General features: G+C 31.6%; 2 protein-coding genes across 2 annotated transcripts; one reads left to right on the top strand and one right to left on the bottom strand.

Annotated features, from left to right (window-relative positions):
- Positions 1-3,637: 3,637 nt before the first annotated feature.
- LOC105951712 (hydroxyproline O-arabinosyltransferase NOD3) lies at positions 3,638-6,787 on the bottom strand. Its single transcript, XM_012975163.2, has 9 exons — positions 6,605-6,787; positions 5,638-6,075; positions 5,227-5,294; positions 4,922-5,123; positions 4,737-4,834; positions 4,585-4,654; positions 4,405-4,473; positions 4,206-4,319; positions 3,638-3,988 (listed from the first exon to the last, which is right to left on the bottom strand). The coding sequence occupies exons 2-9, from the start codon at positions 6,061-6,063 to the stop codon at positions 3,893-3,895; spliced, it is 1,143 nt and encodes a 380-aa protein (XP_012830617.2). The 5' UTR covers positions 6,064-6,075; positions 6,605-6,787; the 3' UTR covers positions 3,638-3,892.
- Positions 6,788-8,034: 1,247 nt separating this feature from the next.
- LOC105951779 (NADPH:quinone oxidoreductase) lies at positions 8,035-11,036 on the top strand. Its single transcript, XM_012975230.2, has 3 exons — positions 8,035-8,292; positions 8,561-8,749; positions 10,566-11,036. The coding sequence occupies exons 1-3, from the start codon at positions 8,199-8,201 to the stop codon at positions 10,868-10,870; spliced, it is 588 nt and encodes a 195-aa protein (XP_012830684.2). The 5' UTR covers positions 8,035-8,198; the 3' UTR covers positions 10,871-11,036.
- The last annotated feature ends 8,451 nt before the right edge of the window (positions 11,037-19,487 follow it).

Raw genomic sequence — 19,487 nt, 5'->3', positions numbered from 1 at the left:
GGTATATGATATGATAGCAATTATTTCAGTGGTATGTAGTCTTTTCTCCATTAATATTATTATTATATAAATAATTGAGTGAGAGAAAACTTAATATATATAATGCTAATTGTTCCCCCTCATTTGCAATATTTTATTGCACATCAATTTTGAAACAAAAGAATTTAGATTTGGAATATGGGGAACTAATTAATTATTTAGATTGTCGACAAAATAAATAATTAAAAAAAAAAAACAAGGTCATTTAAGTAGCATGTTGGTGTTGTCGAACGTATTGTGCTAATTATTTATTTTAGACAATTACTGGGTGAATTTGGTCGGATATTTCTTTTTTCCAATATCTTAATTATATTATGATATATATATTTAATTTTTTTTGGATTGTGTTTTGTTAAATGGCTTTTTATTCTGGAATTTGACATCCGTGCATCGGATGAATGAGATACTAGTTCGTTCTAACGACAACATCTTCAAAATTGACAACCGGGAATAATAATTAGAGTACATATAAAAAAAAAATTAGAGTACATATATATGTCAAATGAAAAAATACCAACCAATTAAATTTCCTAAATAAGGGGAAAATATGATTTATGATGACCAAAAAATGTAGGTGAAATTATATCAATTAATGCAGTAATATTGTAAAGGGTAAAAATATATTTAAATAAAAAAATAAATAAAACATCAATATAATATGTAATGTGAAAAAAGAAGAAGCTAATTAATTATGAATATAATATAGATGTATAATTGTGTTCGGTACTTCTGTGACCTTTGTTAATTATAACCGAAAATAGTTCTCATATATTAAATTTAGCATATAGTTCATGTGATATAAAATGAAGGGCAACAAATAAAATGAATGTAGTAATTAACTCTTGGAAATATGTATATATGAATATCTTCACATGGGTCTGAAAACCATTTCATATTGTGCAAAACTGAAATTTGTGGCATGGATACAATTTTCTTTTTCTTTTTCTTTTTTTTTTTTTTGTTTTTTGTTTTTTTTGATAAATTAGCATGGGATTGAACTTTGTGCAACAATAAAGAAAGAATATTGTGAAGAGGAATTAACACAAAGAAAAAAGAAAAAAAAAAGTAAAAAACCCATTACCTTGTTTGGGTGATGTTTCAAATTAGGGGCCGAGCTGGCTCGACAAAAGCTCGAGCATTCCGACGAGCTCGATCCCATTTTTAGTTGTTCATAAGCACACGAGCAAACTCACGAGCTTTATATATATATAAACAAAATATAAGATGAGCTGAGCTCGAGAGGCTCGGCTCGACTTGAGCTTCATCATATGAAATCATTTCAAGCTCGAGCACGAAACAAATGGTGAGCTCGGCTTATTCACACCCTTATTTCAAATTGTTTTGCGAAATAAGAGTTATTGATTGTGTGTAAAAGTGAAATAATTGTTTATTTTTTAAAACAAGAAAGATGAAAACAAATGTACTAAAAAATAAATAACAAGCCAATTAAAAAGCTCATAATAATCTATTTTGAAAAAACTCTTACAAAAACCACCTTAACATCGTTAAACTATTTAACTACATTCAAAATAATTAACTAAACTTACATATTTGATTGCAAATCAGCATTTCCTCCCAAGATTAATTATTACTTTCATCACTAATGAAACTCTTTTTTTTTTTTTTTTTTTTTAATAATAATTCAAATCATGTTACAAATAATTTGAAAAACACTATAGAAATTAATAATTCTATGTCAATATTACGTAGGGATGATATCATTTGTTTAATTATGTTTATTAAAAAGAAATTCAGTTCTTAATGGGGAGCAGATTTTAGAGTATGAAGTGAGAGAAAGAGAAAAAGTAAATCCACTTTACAGCACCTTTCCCTGATAAGCATGTTATTGAATTTTATTCCATCCCACATCGAAATGTTGTACCACATTAAAAAAATAATTAAAATAAAAGAATATGGTATTTTTTTTTTAAATTAATTATTTTAGAAATATATATAAAAATATCTAGAGAGAGAAAGAGGAGAGAGAGAAAGAGAGGGGTCAAGATCAGATCTGACTTTGTGGTAGAGTTTTGGCAAATAGTACGAAACACAATGTGGCACTACAGAAATAATTGCATGTGACTATTTTTATCTAATTAACGAGTGTGACACTACAAAGAACGTCACTCCAAATATCATTTAATATAATGTTTTCGTACATCTATCTATTTCTCAAATTCTTTTTTTATATATGTATATAATTTAAGATCCGATTCAACACTTTGGTTTATTATTTTGTAGTTTTTCAATTGGGTAAATTGCAATCACCCCTGAAACGTAGTCAAATTATAAAAAAAAACCCATCATGTTTGGTTAATTATATATACTCCCATCAACTATGAATCTTCTTACATCTCCACTTTTATGGTGTCGAATTCAGCATAATTATCTAGATTCCGTCGAATGTTCTCTAGTTGGTACTCGTTTTGTGCAAAAATACAGTTTCTGATGCACCACAATCTGATATATACAAGCCAAAAAACACATTTTATGATCATCTAACTTCAAAATGTGGAGCTCGAATGAGATAAAACGGGTCCAAAATTCAGAGTATTCCACTAAATTTGAAACTGCGAGGGTGGACGTGTAAGAATATTTATAGTTGTGGGTGATTGTAATTACCCAAACAGGAGGGGGTTTTCGTAATTTTACCATGCCTCAGGAGGTGGTTGCAATTTACCCTTTTCAGTTTGATTCTTGGATAAAAAAATTGGTATTGTATGAAAAATATCATTTTTCAACTTTTTTTTTTTTTTAACGATTCAATCGATTTTTAATGGTATCAATTTTAGCATCTTATTAGAACAATTCGGAAGAGTTAATTTTACTTGAACCCCCTGTTAGATAGTTAAAATTGCAGATTCACCCTCTCATAGTAAAAAAAATACCCATACTTCATGTTACATGTCTCCGCTTAGTGGCATAAGGGAGCATGCAAAAAAATCTTTTTTACCATCACTTTTACAAAATTATCTTTCAGGCTTAAAAAAATCAAATTATCTTATTAGCGTTTTTTCTTCTCCTTTCTCTTCTTCTATTCCACCGTCGGCAATTCATTGCAATTTCTCTCTGGGCTTGAAGAATCTAATCGATTCTTCTGAGTTAAAGTTAACTTCGGTTATTTCTTGTGTGTGAGTTAGATAATTTCGTCGTTTTTCTGTCACTGCAGCTTTCAATCGATTTATTTAACATGGTCCATTTTGTGTTTCATATGTTCTTTATTTTTCATACTGAGCTCGTTTTCAAAGAATTTTGTTGTTCCGACTACATATGGAAGTACACAATGAAATATATGACATTTTGGTGCACTACAAAATTTTAGTTAGGACATGGTTCAAATGTTTGATTAATAACCCTGAAATTGAAATCGATGGGTATAAATTTGACACCCCTTATATATTTATTTAATTACTTTGATACCCCTCTACGATAAATTAACTGTAGGGGTATTTATATTCATAAAAAATTGTCAGAGTAGTCAACTTCGCTGAAAAGGGTAAAATTGGAAGTTCACTTATTTTTCTTAACGACTTCATCAATTTCCGTCCAAAAATTGGACAGAGGGACCAATGGAGTAAACAAAAACATCTAACATGGGTTGTATTGACAATTTTTTGACTAGAAGAGGGCGAGTCTACAATTTCATTATCTAGCAGGGGGTCCTAGATAATTTAAACAAAATAAATTATAATTCTTCTGTGATAGAAAGAATAGGTGAACTTACAGCAAAAAAAACTGCACATTTTACCTCTCAAATTAGTCTACATACAAACTCTTGAAAAGCAAAATTTCTTTCTTCTTTTCTTCCTATAATATATATTTTATAAGCCCTTTTCAAGAATCCATATCGTCATCACGAAACGTTCGTTGTAAGATTAGCAACTTCGCCTAATGTGTCCCAGTTCGGAATATTCGCGGTAGCCTCGTTGATCAACTTTATTAGATTCACCTGAAAAACGGAAAAAAAAAATCTAGTTTGAGTAGCCACAAGAGTTACTAGAAACCGAGACGCAATTAAAGAAATTACAATATCGATCACTGATCTATCCGATGTTCGTAAAAAACGGGATAAACTTTTTTTTTAGAACATGCCACAAATTTACAACGAGAAAAATTCGAAAAAACGTAGTTAAGAAAATAAAATACAATAAAAATTGCGAATGTACCACATCTTGAGGAGCTCCTTGAGGGGGTAAGGACAAATTTCGCGGTGGGGGGTTATCGAGATACAATCTCTTATCGAAACGCCACTCTCCGCTTCCATCGTACATTAGCTTACCCTAATGGCGAACGATATATCAAGATTAAAAAAAAAAAAATCAATATATCAAGAAACTCAAGTTTTCTAATTCTTGATCAACTTACCTTTGAGTTGTAGTTACACTCGTAAGTATAATGAAGAATATATTTTCCGGGTTCGAAGTCCCACGGGGGCTGAAATCATGGCAAAATTCAATTTAATTCGCTTCGATTTTTATATACAAAAAAAATAAAATAAAAAAATAAAAGTGTGACTTAGTTATCAAATTGAGAAACAAAAAAAACCTGCAACATAAAATCTTTCCGGAGAATATGCTGAACACCGTGAAGAGCCGAGGCCACAGCGTATCCATACCTACGACCAAAAAATAAATAAAAAAATATTAGAGATCGATAAATAAACGAACGTAAATATGAAATATGAGATATTCGCTCACATTTCTAGCACCCAACCGAACTTCTTATCGGTCTCAGGGTCTTTTTTCATTGCCAACGAGACATTCATCCACGTAGGCGCAATTTTTTGCAGCACATCCTGAATATCAAATTCAAAGTAAATAAAATTAATATATATACATCATTTATATTAAAACAAAGCAGAAACAAAATTAAATAGATGCACCTTTTTAATTATAACCGGAGAATTTCCGATCGGGTCAACATTGACAATGGGGCCCATCTCCTTCGAGAAATACTTGCGTATGATCTTCTCGTATTTTACGGGCTTTATGTAGAAAAACGGAAAAGCAGCCGGATATCCTTCAAATGCTAAATTCGGTAGTGGATGTATGAATATGTGATCAGGCTCTGCCATCAATATGTATCTGGTAAATTAAAAAAAAAAACTAAATATTAAAAATAAAAAAAAAAATTCGGGTATTGCTAATACGAAAAAACCGTGTTAACATATGAAGCGAGCTTAATTACTCTTCTTCGATTTTCGCCTTTTCAAGCCATTGCACGAAAGCCCACGGTCGATTAAGAACGACGTAGCCCTGTTTATATCTTCGCAAATTACATTAATCAACGAATAAAAGAAAATTGTTTTAACTTATTTAAAACAAACATTTAGCTTAACACGAGTTCCCGTAATAATTTGGCGAATAATGATTTCAAATGACTCGCTCGAGTCATTTGAAAACATAATATAACCACTAATTCTCATTAGTGACAAATTTTTGATTGAATGTGACAACTTCTATTGTTGAATGAAACAATCGAAACAAGATCATAGGATTTGTTATCGTAAATTTGAATTTTTTTTTTTTCCAAATAATTCCATCCAAACGCAACATAAAGAAATGTAGGAAAAAATAAACGAAGGAAGAAATTTCGAACCTGATCGACACCTTCGGGCAGAGGATCAACGACGAAAGTAGGAATCTCGTCCATTAAATTATCGGGATTTCCGGAATGAAGTATCCTAGTGAATTTTCCCATATCCGATTCCGGCAAATCTTTTTTCTTCTTATAAAAATAGTACATTATTCGGCACTGCCATTGGCTATAAGCGTAATCCGTGGCTGTAACTGCAATATGAAAGAGCGACCGTTCTTTCTTCGTTGCTCGTTTCGCATTCTCGGGCATTTTGATCACTGGATCGATAAGAAATTGGCTGTGGCGTTTATGTAAATAAGTCCGTCTTCTATGAGCGACGATTAGATTTCGTTTGTGATGGTTGTGTTGTTGTACATTCATTGAGATGAAGTTACCGAACACCACAAAGAGCAATAGTGCCGCGAAAAACGATATTGCTCGTCTCATATTTTTTTTTTCCTTCAAAAAAACGAAAAACGGATTAAAACGAAGTGATTAGTCTTTGTTTCACTAGAATACAAAAATCACAATGGATATATAATGTAGAAACCCGAATTTCGACAAACTAAGTTACGATTCACTAACACGATGCGAACTGTAATAAATTATTAACCAACGAAAACCCCCATTAAATCAACTTGATCTAAACGAAAAACTAGAAACTAATCATATATTAATAATTGCATATATATTAGCTAAAAGTCAATCCAACGATTCGTTTGATCAGTGGCTGAGACAGAATTTTGTATTCAACGGAACCAAATATATACTAAAAGTTCTTTAGACGCCCACTATTCGAAAAACAATAAAATATTTTACATAAAATAATAGGCTCTATGCTGGCTTCGTCACTCAATTTAAATTAATCATCATCAAGAAAGATACATTGTAAAGAATCCTCATGAAATATATATATATATATATATATATATATATATATATATATATATATATATATAACAACAGAAACGTATGATGAGAATCAAACCTTGGATTCCGAAATTGAGACGAAGAGCAGAAAATAAACCTAAGATCAGAAAGTTAAGACGAATGAGAAAAGTGTGGTTAATTACTGCATAGTAATTAATATGAACACAATCAATAATTAAACAACGCGCGCGCGTGATTTTTGTCAATCTTTCTTTGTATTGTTTGATTGGAAGAAGAATGCATCGAGGGTTTTACTTTTTATAAGAAATATATATATATATAATACAAGTATTTGCCAAAAGGAATTTGAAGTTTAGGAATTAATCGAAAAAAAGAGAGGGGCCGATCCACTTCTCCAAGGAAGGGATTTGAATATAATGGGATTGTAATTATTTGCAATGCATAAAAAAGGAAAGGACTATTTTGCCCATATAATACTACAAGTTAGAATATGATTAGTGCTACACTAGGAATATAATGAAAAATCATATTTAATCCAATCTAATTTTATTCAAATTCATCTAATGTAAGGCATATATATATATATATATATATATATATATATATATATATATATATATATATATATATATATATATAATTTTGGTGTATAGACAATCCAAAATGTGATTGATATAAGAGCCACAGGAGGAATGACCTAGTTGGTGGAATAAGATATTATGGTGTATGGAGCACAATTAAATTACTTAAGTTAACCTTGTCAATGTGTTTTTAAAGTCGAGTTTGTCACGTATATTTTTGTCATAAATTACTTGTCACTTTACAATTTGAATAAAAGATTAACTATACTATTTTCAGTATTATCATTTACCACTCTTAATTAATTCAATGAAAATTAATTAATCATAAGATATTTTAGTGATTTCCTATGTATTTTGCTGTAATCTATGCATATTTATTGATTTTTTTAATATATTGATAATAAAAAAATGACATAAAATGGGACGGAGGGAGTAGCATGCTATGCATGTTCATTATAAAGAAAGGTGATATAAGAATCTTTTAAATTGAAATGTTATGGATAAATTATGACTCAGGCTCGAGCTCAAAAAAAAATACTCGAAGAGCTCGAATTCGTCAGAATGATTTCGAACTCGAGTTAGAGCTCGCCAAAACAGCCAAGCACGACTCGTTACACCCCTAATTTATATTAGCAAAGGTAATAAAAGCCGACAATTTCATTATTATAAACTATGACTTTTGTCTTAGTTAATAATTTAATGTTGAAATTTAAATCCAGATCTATTTTGAATGAATATTTTACTTTGAAATATTCAGTTTTATACATTTATAGTATTGTTATTATATGATAAATATTTTGCAATGTTTTTATTAGTTAGTCAAATATATTATCTTACAATACGATAAATGAAAACGATTCGATAGGATATTTTTCACCATAATTTTTGGGCCCCATTTGATGAAAATCAAAATTAAAACCCACTAATCAATGTTTCCCGTAGATTTAATTAATTAATTAATAATTGATTCTTTAATTATCGCAACATGCCTTTTTGCTTCCCACGTAAAAAGGGACAAAAACCGGTGAAAATGCCTTTATTACTATATTTTTTTCTTTTTTGCCCACTACCTGTTTGACTTATTGCTCCAGAGAGAAGAGAATAGCATCCATGGCGGCAATTGCACCTACTCCGGTGATCAAAGTCGCCGCCCTCTGCGGTTCCCTTCGCAAAGGCTCCTACAACGGCGGCCTCCTCCGCGCCGGTAATCTCTCTCTCTCTCTCTCTCTCTCTCTCTCTCTCTCTCTCTCTCTCTCTCTCTCTCTTTGTTGTTGTACATTGCACGTTGTTTGGTTGTACCCAATTCCGAATCAAACACAATTGAAGTTTTCAGCTTTGATCATGGTTCGCTAAGAAAAAAAAATTATATTTTACATTTTTTGTTATGTAATTTGAATTAATTTGTTGATGAAATTGTAATTCAGTATGTGGATATTTCTGAGGTGAATTTTTTTTCTTTCTTCTTGTTTTAGCTATTGAATTATCGAAATCGATTAACGGATTGGAGATGGAGTATGTGGACATATCACCATTACCGTTTCTGAACACGGATCTTGAGGTAAACGGGACGTACCCGCTCGTTGTGGAGGCTTTTAGGCAGAAGATTCTTGCTGCTGATAGCATACTATTCGCTTCACCCGAGTATAACTACTCCATCACCGGTACGAAATCATAACCTTTAATTTATCTCATCGAAAATTTTATTTTTATTTTTTCGACTTGAAATTATGTATTCAATGTTATGCTCTGTGAGTTGCTACTGAATTTCTTCTAATAGAACTTTATCGTATTTACTTTTACTATGGTTAATGTTTCGTTGTGTTGGTTGGGAAGGATTTAGACGAACCTATTCGATTTGGGAGATTGCATTTTAGTTCGGTAAATCACGAAAAAAAACTCTCATGTTTGGTTAATTACAATCACCCCTCTACTATGAATCTTTTTACATGTCCATCGTTGCAGAGTCAAATTTAGTGAAATTTTTTAGATTATGTGGAATATTCTCCAGTTTATACCCGTTTTACCCAATTCGAGCTCCACATTTTGAAACAATTTGAAACAAGATGATTATAAGATGTGTTTGGCTTGTAAATATCAGATTGTGGTGCGAAACTGCATTTTTAATGCACAAAACGAGTACAAACTAGAGAACATTCAATAAGAATGAACACGTAAGAAAATTCATAGTTGAAGGGGTGGTTGTAATTACTGAGTTTTTTTCGTAATTTGATTCTACCTCAGTGAGTGGCCGTAATTTACACTTTTGTTCCAACGGTTATGTAGAGTGATCCCGAAAAGTGGTTAACAAAAAGAAAGAAAGAAAGAAAGAAAGAAAGAAAACAGACCGACGACCGGTAATTTGGTAGTGATCTGCTGCTACTCTTCCCCACTATTAATTAAAATCTCCTATAAAGTTGATGACAATAAAACAAAACTTAGTGGAAGCGCCTTTTTCTTTTCGTTTTAAACAACTCTAAAGTAGCCACTGCAGCTGTATGCATAATGATTACCGAAATTATCGAGGGTAATTTGCTTACGAGTATCTAGAAGTTTCCGGAAGACATGATTAGTTTGCTCCAGTATATATGATCTGAAAGAATCCGGTCAAGCCTTACATCTTTCGTTTTCTGGATAGTTTGATGTAATTAGTTGAAGATAGATAAAAACAAGCAATCATCGTTATATGTGTACAGTTGCCGGACCCTGTATCGTAATATTGCTTTTCAAATACTATATTTTTTTTCCGGCAGAGGTTCATTCAAGAAAAGAATTGAACCCGAATAGAAAGACAAATTATATTTCTTTGAGAAATCTTGTCGGACGAGTTCTGTAACAAGCTCAAAATATTTTATGACGAAACTATTACGTAAATGATGCCAATTTTCGGTAGTTGCATAAGCAGATCTATGCTTATGTATTAGTTCTGTTAATGTGGATTTGATTTTATTAGAAAAGCATCCGTTCGAAACTTTTAAGGATAAAATACAACCACCTCCCTGAAGTATGATTAAATTACAAAAAAACCCCTCATGTTTGGATAATTACAACTATCCCCAACTATGTATCTTCTTACACGTTCACCCTTATGGTGTCAAAATTCAACATAATCTTCTAGATTCTATGGAATTTTTCGTAGTTTTTACTCATTTTGTGCAAAAATGCAGTTTCTGATGCACCACAATCTGATATATGTACAAGCCAAAAAACACATCTTATGATCATCTTGCTTCAAAATGTGGAGCTCAGATGTGATAAAACGGGTACAAAATTGAGAAAATTCCATATAATCTAGAAGATTCCACTATATTTGACACCGCAAAAGCGGACGTGTAAGAAGATTTATAGTTGATGGCAGGTTGTAATTACCCAAACAAGAGGGGTTGTTTCGTAATTTAACAATACCTTAGGGATGGTTGTAATTTACCCAAACTTTAATACAAATTTGACTTCACTTTTTTTTTCGCCCTTCTTTTATAGGACCTCTGAAAAATGCAATTGATTGGGCATCAAGGCCCCCGAACCTTTGGGCCGATAAAACGGCGGCAATTGTGAGCGCCGGAGGAGGTTTTGGTGGGGGCCGCTCTCACTACCATCTCCGCCAGATCGGAGTTTACATCGACCTCCATTTCATAAATAAACCGGAGTTTTTCCTAAATGCATTTCAACCTCCGGCGAAATTTGACAGCGATGGTGAATTGATAGATGATGCAACCAAGGAGAAGTTGAAAGCCGTTCTCTTGTCCTTGTACGCGTTCACACTGCGTCTCCAAGGTAAGTCGTAAGTCTTGGTAGTATATAAGTTCGACTGTATTTGTGCAAACTTATTGAAGAGTGTTCGTATACTACTGCTGTATTGAATGTTCAATAAATTTGATGACAATGTTAATTCTATTGGTGTGGGGTTTGGATTTTGTTGGTGAAATTTTATAAATATTGAAATTTGACAGAGGTTTGTTTTCATGTGAATTTGCATGCACATGTTTGAATATTAAATCGAAAAATAATTAATTGCCAAAATTGAAACAAATTTGGTGTATCCCACAACAATGGGTTTGTTTAGGGTCAATTTTATGCTGCACCGAGTAAAATACATCAGGTAGATCTTTACCATTCATATACATACAATGCACACACTCACATTGGTGTGTGTAGATCAACAGTAAAAAATCAAACGGTGTAGTCTTCATCGGTGTAGCATAGAAATAATTGCTTTGTTTGCAATTATTAAATTTCTCTGATCTACAAAAATGAATGGAGAAAAAGAATCACGCAAAACAATGAAATTAACAATAATATTGATATTTTAAGTGTGACTTTTTTAAAGAAAACAATGAAATTTTTGGAATTATATTCAAAAGATTTAGTAAAAAAAAACACACAATTTAGGAAACATGTGTATTTTCAGAAATGAAAGAATGATTAAGATTTAAGAATTTAGATGATTATGGAAATTGGGGGCTTTTGAAATTAATGTAAAAGTGTGGGGTAGAATTTCATCAATTAGCTAAAGCTTATTTATGGAAATATTTAAATAAAATATCTTAATGGGTTAAATACACTATCCACCCCTGAAGTATAGACTATGTAACACTTAGCCCCTTAAAGTATCATTTGTAACACTTACCCCCTCAACATCAATTATTTTATATTCTAAAATTTAAAACATAACAAACATAACAATCTAAAAGTTATTGGATCATAAAAAAAATAAAAGTAACTAAAATTAAATTATTGGAAAATAATTAAAAAGTAATATATATTGTTTATAATGAATGAAAATATATTTTAAGAAATTAATGAACTAAAATAAATTTAAATACTTAAGATTACTTTTAGGTATGTATTCATTTCTTAAAATATATCGATATGAATATATTCAATTAATTGGTCGAACAACAATTAGTTTTTATTTATTGAATAAGTACTGAATGCAAGATAATATTTTAAAATTTTAAATATTGCATTTTTTTCAATATATACTATTAGTTATATAATTTAATTATTATTATTTTAGTTATTATTTTCAATAAAAGAGAAAATTTTAAGGTATTAGAAATTAAAATGGAAATTAAATTGTGCTTGAGGGGTGTAAGTATTACAAATAATACTTTAGGAGATAAGTGATACAAATAGTATAATTTAGAGGTGTAAACTGTATTTAACCCTATTTTAACTATTAATCTGGAGGTCACGTGGTAGCAACCAATTAAAATGCATATATTGTCCGGATAATTGGCATTTTGTACCCTTCAATTATGCTCATTTGACACTTGGCACCCTTAAATTAAAAATATGGCAGATAACACCTTCAAATAAGATTTACTAGGCACATTGCACCCAAGACACTTTTCTGCTAAAAGTTGCGTAGGAAAAAAATGATTTTACCATAATTCAATGGTCAATTATTGTTAATTAGATTTGTGAACGAGGAAGAATATAAATATTTTCTGTAATTAAAAAGGTTGGTAGTGAATTTATTCACAATTTGACCCTTTCAATTCCCTTCCCCCAAAGTCATTTTATTCTACTACTTTTAGGTTCTGGGGTGCATTCCGCCAAGTAAATCTGAATTTGAGGGTGCAATATGCCATATTTTTAATTTAAGGGTGTAAAATGACAAATATGTAGAATTAAAGGGTGCAAAATGCCAATTACCCTATATTGTCCATGTGTGAAATTGAAGGCAACCAAAAGGGTGAAAAACGTCGGCGCGACGAGGGTTGAGAGAGAGAGAGAGAGAGAGAGAGAGAGAGAGAGAGAGAGAGAGAGAGAGAGAGAGAGAGAGAGATGGCAAGAGGGAGACCCTATATTCCGAAAAATAGAGATGGCAAGAGGGAGACCCTATCTTCCGAAAAATTAGAAACCCTATATTCCGAAGAAAACTAAAAACTTATGAGAACGCAGACACGGTGAAACGAGGAAACCCTATATTCCGAAAAATTAGATACGAGAACGTGGGGAAACATGTAAATTAATAGTATCCACTTTGAACCAAATCTTCTATCAACATTGGTTGTCTGCTTGTATCAACATTGGAGGCGGAAATAGCACTACTCTAATTTATTAGGCAAAATAAGATAGATTGCAATGCAAGTTATTAATTTGTTAGGCAATTTCTTTTTAGAAAGTGTATTAACCGAAATAAGTCAACGTCCCTATTTCAGTGATGTAGTTCTACTTTGCAGTTTGCATCCTTGAAATAAAGTATTTTTTGTACTCGATAAAATTAGTTAATGATATTTTGTACCATTGAAAAATAAAAACTCATTCACATTGCACCCCAGATCATTTTCTTTAAGTTTAGGGGGTAATCTTGTCTTGGTACCATTTTTTCATGGTGCAAAATACCAAATCAGTATTTTGTTTTCCTGCTCATTCAACCTATTTCTTACAAGTTGAGTGGTAAAAAAACACGAAAACAAATATCGTCTCAAGTTACTTGAAAATTATTTTTTTTCAAAATAATGTTTTCACGATTTTTTTTCCCAAACTTTTCGTTTGGTATGTCTTTTTATCACATTTGATGAAACTAATAGGTGGAATGTGTATATATTGTGTTTGAGGGTGCAAAATTCAATATCACAAAGTACGGGTTGGTAGACCGACCGTATTAAGCCTAAAGTTTGATAGCCTCACCGTACATACCCCTAAATAGTAATCTTGCCGAAATACATATTATTCTTTTCTATTTTTTGAAATCGAGTCAAAAAAATATTTGATTTTCTAGTTATAAAGTATGAGCTACTCCTCGACTGCTGCAACATCTCATAAAAAGAGTTTCCCTTAGACTACGAACGGGAAGGATGAAAGAGAGGCGGTGTGCTAATTCCTCATCTGCAAACCACCCCTTCCCGTAGCTTATTTTCTCAACAAATAAAGAATTGTAGGAGTGAAATTTTGATCTAATTTGAAAAGCAAACAACGATTCGAAGACAATAAAATAGGAAAAATATGTATTTTTCTTATTTCGTAGATTAAACAAAACGATTCTCAAATAAAAATGCTAATGCTACAACCAATCCATAAATTGTTAAAGCTTCCATAAAAGCTAGACTAAGCAATAGAGTACCGCGTATTTTTCCTTCTGCCTCGGGTTGTCTCGTGATACCTTCGGCTTGGCCCGCTGGTATTCAAATTAGTACTCCTATGTTATATCGTATTGCTAAAATACAACTACATATTATTTTATTGGAAAAATACCCCTATCATTTATCTTTTTTAGCAATTAGTACCCCTAATTAAAAGGTGGTGTGCGAAAAAAACTTAAACACAGGGGTTTTTATGCCAATAAAATAACAAATGGTGGGTTTTTAGCAATTCGATCAAACACAAGGATACTAATTTTGAATAAGCCCTCCATTATTTATGTTAATACAAAACAATAATTCGAATTCAAAAACAAAAACTATAGTATCTATACTCACACTTATGGAACAAGAAACGACGAGGATGGCGAAGCAATGGACTTAAAATGGTGATTATTGCGAAAAATTGAACGGAATTTGATATAAAATTTTTATTAATGAAAAATTATACGAAAGTTTTCTGTTTATAGTAGATGCAAATTAGACAAAAAATTTCCATTTATATAATAAAGGGTAAATTCCACTTCACCCTCTTGTACTTTGGCTGGATATCACTTTGCCCCCTTTACTCTCAATTGCATCGATTTGCCCCCTTGTACTCTCAATTGCATCGATTTGCCCCCTTGTACTTTGGTTCGATATCACTTTACCCCTTCTACTCCCAATTCATCGATTTGCCCCCTTGTACTTTGGTTTGATATCACTTTACCCCATTTTACTCTCAATTGCATCGATTTGCCCCATGTACTTGAAAAATTGTCTCAATGTGCCCGTCGTCGTTGGTTTTCAGACCTTTGACCTTATCACCGTGTGATCTAAGTTTGAAAATCAAAAAAAAAAAAACCACTCCTCCTAGTTTAAATAATTATTAATAAAATAAATAAATAAAATTGTGGCTAGCGTCGTGGACTATGTTTTCTGATTTTTCGTTGTCTTGATTTTTTTTTTTTTTGTTTTTTTTAATTTTTTTTTGTTTTTTTAATAATTATTTAAACTTGAAAGGGTGACATTTTAGTAATTTTCAGACTTAAATCAAACGGTGTTAAGGTCAAAGGTCTGAAAATGGTGATTACTGCGAAAAATTAAACGGAATTTTATACAAAATTTTTATTTATGAAAAATTATACGAAAGTTTTCTGTTAATATATGCGGAATTAGACAAAACATTTCCATTTATAAAATAAAAGAACCAAGATATAAATGTCGCAAGTACATATAAAAAATTGTTTGAATTGATTTTCATAAGAAAAAAAATTCTTGCTCCCAAAATCATGCATGTACTTGATTGGGCAGTTTAATAATTACTTCAAAGTTTAGGGGTCAACAACAATATTATCCAACCTCCTAACAACTACAAAAGAACGTCCCTCTTAGTCTTAGCTCATTTCCCTGCTTCTGAAAAAAAAGGTGATATTTCAATTTTTCTTTCTAGAGTTTACAAAATTTCTCGTTTACATCCTTTGCTTTAATCACACACAATTTATGTGTGTTTGTGTGTGTATGGAGAAGTAAGAAATGTATTAGGCAACCCTGTTTCTCCCTATTTTCACATTTTAACTTTATTGACACACGTTGATGCGTGTTTGTGTGTGTGGGGTGCATACATTTGTGTTCACAATGGGGTTTTGCAGTTGAAGGGTTTTACCCAAGGACGATTTTGATGTGTTAGTATATATTTTGTATGTATAGTTGATTTTTAAGGGTTTTCCCCAAATTAAACAGGGTATAGATTTTTGGTTTCCAATTCGATGTGTGTGTGTTTTGTGTGTGTGTGTGTGTGTGTTTTTTTTTTCTTTTTTGTGTTTGCGTGTGCGTGTTTGTGTGTGTGGGGTGCATACATTTGTGTCTACAGTGGGGTTTTGAAGTTGAAGGATTTTACCCATGGACGATTTTGATGTGTTTGTATATATTTTGTATGTATAGTTGATTTTTAAGGGTTTTCCCCAAATTAAACAGGGTATAGATTTGTAGTTTCCAATTTGATGTGTGTGTTTTGTCTGTGTTTGTGTGTGTTTTGCGTGTGTGTGTGTGTTTTGTGTGTTTGCATGTGCGTGTACGTGTGTGTGTTTTGTGTGTTTGCGTGGATTTATTCATCCATTTTTTTTTCCTTTTTTCAGATTGTCCAAGATGCTTAGGAGGCCCATTCCGCCGTGTTTTTGTTGGAGATCGCTTACGAGCGTCAAAAGTCGTAGTCAAGACGACTACGGTACGTTCTTTCATTCTAATTTTTCTTTTTCCCAACCTTAGAATCTATAACAAGCATCTACATGAATATAATATACACATACATATGGTTGTTGGGCAAACGCACCAGGCTTGTTGCTCACGTATCAATATAAAATCGAAAATTGGCAAGTGGCAAAGTATATGACTGATGAAGAAGTGGTAGCGTCGGCCCAAGAATTGATTGATCAAATTCCAAATCACTCCAGGAATGTTGTGAAGTATGATCCCACGATTCCAACCGGCGAAGATTCCGGTCATGTTGAGTACTTGCACACCATGCCCTAATTGAGGTACATAAAAAACTTCGGCCTATCTTTGGTTTCCAATTTGATGTGTGTGTGTGTGTGTGTGTTGTGTGTATTGTATGTATCTCAATGGTTATCATCATCTGGTTAATGTGATTTCTATTTTAGTTCATCACTTCTCAATTTGATGTGTGTGTGTGTGTGTGTGTGTGTGTTTTGTGTGTATTGTATGTATCAATGTTTATCATCCTCTGGTTAATGTGATTTCTAATTTATTTCACCACTTCTCAATTTGATATGTGTGTTTTGTGAGTATTGTATGTATGTATTTCAATGGTTATCATCATCTGATTAATGTGATTTCTAATTTATTTCACCACTTCTCAATTTGATGTGTGTATTATATGTATCTCAATTGTTGTCATCCTCTGGTTAATGCGATTTTTATTTTAGTTCATCACTTATCATTTGTTTCACCTATACTCAAAGCATATAATGAGCAAATTCCTTTCAGTTGTGATTTCTTGAGTAATGCAAATCTCGATATTATGTAAATCGATTAATGTCTCTATAGGTACAAGATATACAACATATTAGTTATGATTGTATCATATGGATGATGGCAGTATGTGTATACATACTAGTTTTGATTGTTCATATAGTTAAACTTGCCTAATTTATGATGTGTACCACTTAATCAAACAATCTATTAATATTTAATCGCCTCACGTTATTCGTAATTTTCATCGAATAATTGCTTTATTCATCTATTCATTTTCCTTTTTATTCATTCATCGAGTAATTTTCATCGAATAATCGCCCAACCACACGACATGTGTGAATCCTTGCAAGACAAAAGAGAACATAATCGCTCTTGCTTTCGTAATGTGTCTTCTTTACAACATCTTCTAGTAGCTTTTAGAAAGGTTTAAATGACACTCAAGCATACACACTACGTAGTGTGAAGACGGTGACAGATTTGAGATAAGGTTCATGACTCATTTCACTTAAAAACGTTACCAGGCTTGTAAAGTAACAACTGAGAACCTAACATAGATAGATGATGCTGGTAGCATGTAAATTTTATAGAAAAGTAATTACACATTGCTTACATAGTAAAATCTAACATCGATCAAGAAAATTTAAATCATGATGTGAACCCAATCAATAGAACTTGAGATATTCCATCGGCAATGCAAATGAGCATCATTTTTAGTTCTAGATTATTTTAGGTTATTCACACTTCAAAACTAAGCATACCCTGTTGGAGAGTGAGTATTAAACATCAATTACATAATATAAGTTCAAAAAATATCAACTACCTACCAGGTGCAGTTTTTGAACATCATTTGCATTGAGCAAAATAAATTGACAAATATAAATAATAATAGAAAACGCCCGCAAATCATGAGTTTGAAATAGCAATTTAGCAAATAGTCTAATTAGGTTCATGACTCATTTCATTGAAAAACGTTACCAGGCTTGTAAAGGAACAAACGAGGACCTGACATAGATAAATGATGTTGGTAGCATGTAAGTTTTATAGCAAAGTAATTACACATTGCTTACACAGTGAAACCTAACATCGATCAAGAAATTTAAATCATGGTGTGAACCCAATCAATAGAACTTGAGATGTTCCATCAGCAATGCAAATAGAGCATCATTTTTAGTTCTAAATTATTTTAGGTTATTCACACTTCAAAACTAAGCATACCCAGTTGGAGAGTGAGTATTAAACATCAATTACATAATATAAGTTCAAAAACTATCAACTACCTACCAGGTGCAGTTTTTTGAACATCATTTGCATTGAGCAAAATAAATTGACAAACATAAATAATAATAGAAAACACCCGCAAATCAGGAGTTTGGAATAGCGATTTAGCGAATAGTCTAATTAGCATCTATGTAGTTAAATATTAGGAACTCACCTTTAGGTGTATCCTGAACATGAAGATACAAAATTAATGGTGTTTCTTAATGATATAATCAAAGCATGCATGTTCGAGTTGGGCAAAAAGGCCTAACCAAATCAAACTTATGATAACTTAATTCAACAACAGTAATAATTATTGTTTACAAATATTTCATGACAAATTTGAAGTATGATACCAGCAAGAAGAAATAGGCCTAACTTTTGAGTTCACGAGAGTCCGTCAAGAAACACGTGGGTGTCAGTTGGAGTAACGCATTTTTCTATAAAAAAATCGTTATGTCTTCAAGAGATTTCTTAATAATCATTTCGAGCTAATGGTTTCTATATATGTTATGTTACATACAGATTAAAATTTTGTAGAGCGGAACTAAATATTATTTAGAGATACTACCTTCCAACATATATATAGGGTCAATTGCACCATTTCTGGAAGTTGAAAATTAAAACAACAGTCCAACAATTGTTAAACATTCGTTGATCCCATTTTAAAGAAAAATATATTCCATCAAAGATGCTAACATATATTGATATAAAATGGAGTATTCCGCCAAAGATGTTAAAATTTAAAATATATCTAGTAATTAGTAACACACAGAAGATGCTAAAAAATAGTTGAAGTACTTAAGTAGCTAAATGCATGTTTTCCAAGTATGTTATGGAGTAAAGAGTAAAGACATTCTATAGAATGAATATTTGAAAAATAAAAAGAATTAACAGAGGAAATTTAGAAAGTAAATAAAAAGAAAGGATTAAATACAAAAACCCCCTACCGTTATATTTTTCCAGAATATGACGAATACACCCCTGCTAAAGCATATATATATATATATATATATATATATATATATATATATATATATATATATATATATATATATATATATATATATATATATATATATAT

Source organism: Erythranthe guttata, chromosome 14 (assembly GCF_056151865.1).
Source record: "Erythranthe guttata isolate IM_541 chromosome 14, IM_541, whole genome shotgun sequence".
NCBI lineage: Eukaryota > Viridiplantae > Streptophyta > Magnoliopsida > Lamiales > Phrymaceae > Erythranthe > Erythranthe guttata.
Note: the sequence above shows the minus strand (reverse complement) of the source record. Positions and strands in the feature narration are given on the sequence as shown.